We start from the raw sequence: 4,939 nt of genomic DNA on the forward strand, positions 1-4,939 counted from the left end.
TTAATTTACTTAGAAAAGCACAACTTTAAACTTTTTGATATAATCTTTATCTTATTTGAATCATTTTCTTATGCAACTGAGATATGCTTATTATGATTTCAATTTTAGAAAGAGTTTAAAATGTTGATTAATGTGAAAACATGTATAAATAATCAGTCAACTAAATAAAAAAATTTGTTGCTACGGACCGTAGCCATTATTAAAATTTGACTTTTTTTAAAGTTACTACTGCGCTTGCGTATAATAACTTGTCGCTTCTGAACGACCGTGTTATATATTCAACTACAAAAATAATTTATTTAAAGATATTGTTTCATACAAAAATTATCGACTGTAAACGTTTCTCAAACTCTCTTATCTTGAAGATCTTAAACTTTATCCAGATATTTGATTTATTTAGTCAATCAAATGACACGTCTTTTTAACAACAGTCGCTGAAGATCAATTGCACATTCAAAATCAATTTATTTGTCAATAAACATTCCAAAATGATTATTACGCACGCAAAACGAATCAAGCGTTCCAGATTATTACACACGCGAAACGAACGAGGTGTTCCAGATGAAAAAAGTTACCATTTTCATTAAGAGCACATGATCCTTTCTATTGTATGATGATTTTTTGTATTTCATATTCAATATTCTTTACAAGGTTTTTTTTTAAAAGAACTTTAAAACTTAAAAGTTATTAAAATTAATTTTTTTTTACTATATCACTTTTTAAAAGTTGCTGAACCATCTTTTTTGAAGAAAACATTATCCACATCTTTTTACACTTTCCTCAAATCTGGATGTGCTTTTTACACTTTACGCACACGATAAACCTGAATGTGCTTCTTTTTACAATCGCTTTTTCTGAAGCTTTTTCTCATGAAGCGCAATAAGTTAGATAACTTTTTTTCGTTCAAACACGTATTTTTGTAGAGCCCAACAAGCTCATTATTTTTTCTCTTAGAGAGATTCATGCATTTGACATCGTGGGCATGTTTGTGATAATCGCTTCTCTTTGTTGCAACCTCCGGAAACAAGTTAGTAATTGTTTCATTTAATGCTGGTGATTTGAAAATACAACCCAAGAATTCAAACTCTAAAAGAAAAAGAAAAACAAAAAAAAGTTGAGCAATCCTATAACAACTCCAACTGCACTGGGGTGTTCCCATTTTCTAGATTTTGGCAACTTACTTTTTGCTAACTTGAATGAGAAAGAGGATCCTATCCAACACAGTATTGCAATAAAACATAAAAATCGCATCTCAATCCATTGTTTAAACGTAGATAAGGTTTAACATAATTCCCTTAAATTAAAAAAAAAAAAAAAAAATTATGAACGAAAAAGTGCGAGAAAACCAAAAACGCAAAAAGAATATCAAGTAAACAGTTGATGCAAGAAATTCTCGAGAGTTTTTTTAGGTCGTGTTTAAAACTTCGTTTGAATGAATTCCTCCAGTAAAATACACCAAGTCGCAAAGAGATAGTTCTGTATAGTTTCACGTATCGCTGAACCTAAACAATCAAACAATCAAGTTTTATCGCTGAACCTCAACAATTAAAGCAATCAAATTTTGTAGGCATTAGCTTTAGTTTAGAAGCTACGCAATGTAAACATTTCTCTGTGCAATTCTTTTTTGTGTAAGCATTGCCGTTTACACTGCGACTTAACGAAAATACGGTCAAATCGATATCGATAGGTCCAATCAAGTATGTATTAATAGATGGACGTTGAACGCATTATTATAGACCAATCAGCCAAAAATTATGCGTGTTACCGTCAATTTTCTAAATTCATGATACAGATAATCCAACTTCTACCCGTCAAATTTCTTTCACAAAACCTCCCTCAGTAAACCCATTATAATTATGCATTTACTGAAGCTTATCGATGGCTCCGCGCAAAATCGGACTATCTGCAATCTCCGCCATAAACAAAATTGATCTATCTGCAATCTCCGCGTAAACAAAATTGGACTATCTGCATTTTCCGCCAGCTTTATTTTTGAACTATCTGTAGGTATGTGCGTATCTGCGATTTACGGCACCGATTTTAAAGTTAAAATCTGTGACCATTTTTTCACCGCGTGCTAGAGGTAGGTGTCGTAAGGATGGATTTTTCTCGTCTTTTTTTTAGAATTTTATATTGACTTAGATAATATTTTAAAAGTAGAGTGTTGTAAGTTTGTTGCAATTTGTTTTTTTTTTGCAGTTACTAACGTTTTTAGTGATTTCATTGCTATTGAAAACTTCATTCCTGTTCTGGAAGTGAATTGACATTGAAGGGATGATGGGTTTTTTTTCTAACTTTTGAATCAATTTTCTATATCGATTTTCTATGTACCTGCCAAATTTTATTAAAAAATAATGACACGCTCATATTCTATTTTTGCACGCAGTAAAGGTACCAAATATTATTCTATTGGAGAGGTTGGGGGGGGGGGATTTAAGATTATGAACATTTTGTATATTTGACTTTTTTATTCATTAAAAAATTGTTTTTTTAGAAAAATGAAACTTTATTTAAAATATTGGTGATTTTTTTAAAGTATTCAAAACATGATTTACACACAAAAACACACACACACAAAAAATTTCTGTTATTAGTTGAATAAAAATATAATCGAGGCAAAGTAATGCGTTAAAAACTAAACAATGAAGTTCTATTATAAAACCACCGTAAGCCGAACGCTAATTTTTTAAGTTGGTTTTCATTTTTTAAGTTCAGTTTTCTTTAGCATTCCTTATAATGAATTTTTGTCACTTAAATGGGCATAACTTTTAGTAGAATCATTAGTTTTTTATGAAATTTTCACCATCGTTATACTGATTGAAAGCTCTTTACAATGATGTAAAATAATTAAATAGCTGAATAGTTTAAAAATTTTGCGCACGTACCTACTATCTGCATTCTCCGGGCGTTCAAAGTTTTATTGCATGAAATTATGCGCCTTGTCAAAATGTGATTTCACTACAAATGGCAGATCTGATGATCAAAGTTGTTAATAAGAAGACAGTAATTGCATTATTTTCCATCTATTCCTGAGATATAAATCTGTTTAAGTTTAAACACAAAGTTTCACTTGCCACATTTGATTTTGTTTAGAAGTAATTATTTTAAATAGTTATATGACATATGGTATGTTAATGCAAATGAGAAATTTACAATATTTTTAGAACATCATTTTAGCAGCTAAGTCTGCATCTACTTTAATCTCAATTCTGAACTTAGTAAGCATATACACATCATGAATTGATCAAAGTGTAGCTGATCCCAAAACCAATTTTATGTATTCAAATTTAATTTGAAATTAAAATGCTGCTGGATTAAGAAAACGTTTACAGTTTTACGAGGCTTATTCGAAACATTGTTTGGTGTTTTTCAAGTTTGTCTATTTTCAATAGAAAAAAAAAAGTAGTGTTACTGTGTTATCTATATTATATAGGTATACTATATAGCATATAGCAGTCAGTCATGTTTTGGTTAAATGTGAAAATAACAAGTTGGTTTGTTTAACTTACAAAATTAATTAATTCAAGTGTATTATTGCTAACGCCAAATAAAATATGTTAGATCTTAAAAATATGTTAGGACTACAAAATTATAGATGTTTTTAGATAAAGTTGTGTTTGTATGTTAAATTATAATTTCTAAAGTTAAAAGTTACCTAAATGTGACTATAATTTAAATTCAAGTAATTAATATTGTCTATTACAAATGTGATAATTTATTATATTGGGTATACTGTAAAAGTAATAAAAGCCTGATATTCAGATCAATGTGCAAGTTAAGGATATGTTTATTTAAAACAGCAGTTTTTTGTTATTTTGTAATTATTCTTTTATAGAAAAAATACAGCTATTTTTGATTGTATCATAGTTATTACTATTATAGTAAAAAAATTACAACCCTTTTTTATATATCATTACATCCCAAAGTCTTGGATATGTAAAAATTATCAAATATAATTGGACCAAAATTGTTTGATCATTACTGGAGTTGAGGTGACATCTGATTAAACCAATGTTTAATGGTTTAGAGCTCAAATCCAACTGAACCTTAGGTTCAGTTTGATTTTGATCCTAATTATTGATAAACCAAGTTTAAGAAAAGTTGGAAACCATAATGTTTAATACTCATGCATGAGTTTTTAACTAGTTTGTGTTCAGTTAAGTAGCATCTCCAAAAAAGAATGGTTTTAAGTAGACAACAAAGAAAACTCCACATAGTTTGATTGGTTAACGAACAAAAGTAGGCTAATAACAATAATTTTGTTAGTTACGATCTAGGTTACTATATATATATATTTTTATATATTTATAAATGCGTGTGTGTATATATACGTCTATATATAAATATATGGATGAATATACATATATATATATATATATATATATATATATATATATATATATATACATACATACATATATTTATATATACATGTATAGTATATATATACATATATATATTTATATATACACGAAATTGTTGTGATATATAAGTATATATATATATATATATATATATATATATATATATATATATATATATATATATATATATATATATATATGTATATATATATATATTTAAATTAGCAAAAATACTTATCTAGTTTTTTCTTTGACAGCTTGTTTTACCATCAGTAGGTTCATCAGGAAGTCTGATGAATCTAGTGATGGTGAAAGATAAGTTTATAAATATATAAGGTTAATATATAACATGTTAACTAATGATTAATTTGTTAACCTTCCTGATTACTTATTGATGGTGAAACAAGTTGTGGAAGAAAAAAATTAGATAAGTGTTTTTACTAATTTATTACTGCTCTGCTCTTTAAGAGCATTGAGCACTCTATTTATAGAATACACTAACATAGTGTATATATATATATATATATATATATATATATATATATATATATATATATATATACATATATATATAT

General features: G+C 27.5%; 1 protein-coding gene across 1 annotated transcript; it reads right to left on the reverse strand.

Moving 5' to 3' along the window:
• Positions 1-277: 277 nt before the first annotated feature.
• Positions 278-4,173, reverse strand: LOC145185476 (uncharacterized). The gene is made up of 2 exons (XM_080061392.2): positions 1,182-4,173; positions 278-1,086 (listed from the first exon to the last, which is right to left on the reverse strand). The coding sequence occupies exons 1-2, from the start codon at positions 1,249-1,251 to the stop codon at positions 800-802; spliced, it is 357 nt and encodes a 118-aa protein (XP_079917518.2). The 5' UTR covers positions 1,252-4,173; the 3' UTR covers positions 278-799.
• Between the last annotated feature and the right edge of the window lie 766 nt (positions 4,174-4,939).

Source organism: Hydra viridissima, unplaced genomic scaffold, assembly GCF_058129835.1.
Source record: "Hydra viridissima isolate aposymbiotic clone 2 unplaced genomic scaffold, HvirCarnegie_v1 scaffold_9, whole genome shotgun sequence".
NCBI lineage: Eukaryota > Metazoa > Cnidaria > Hydrozoa > Anthoathecata > Hydridae > Hydra > Hydra viridissima.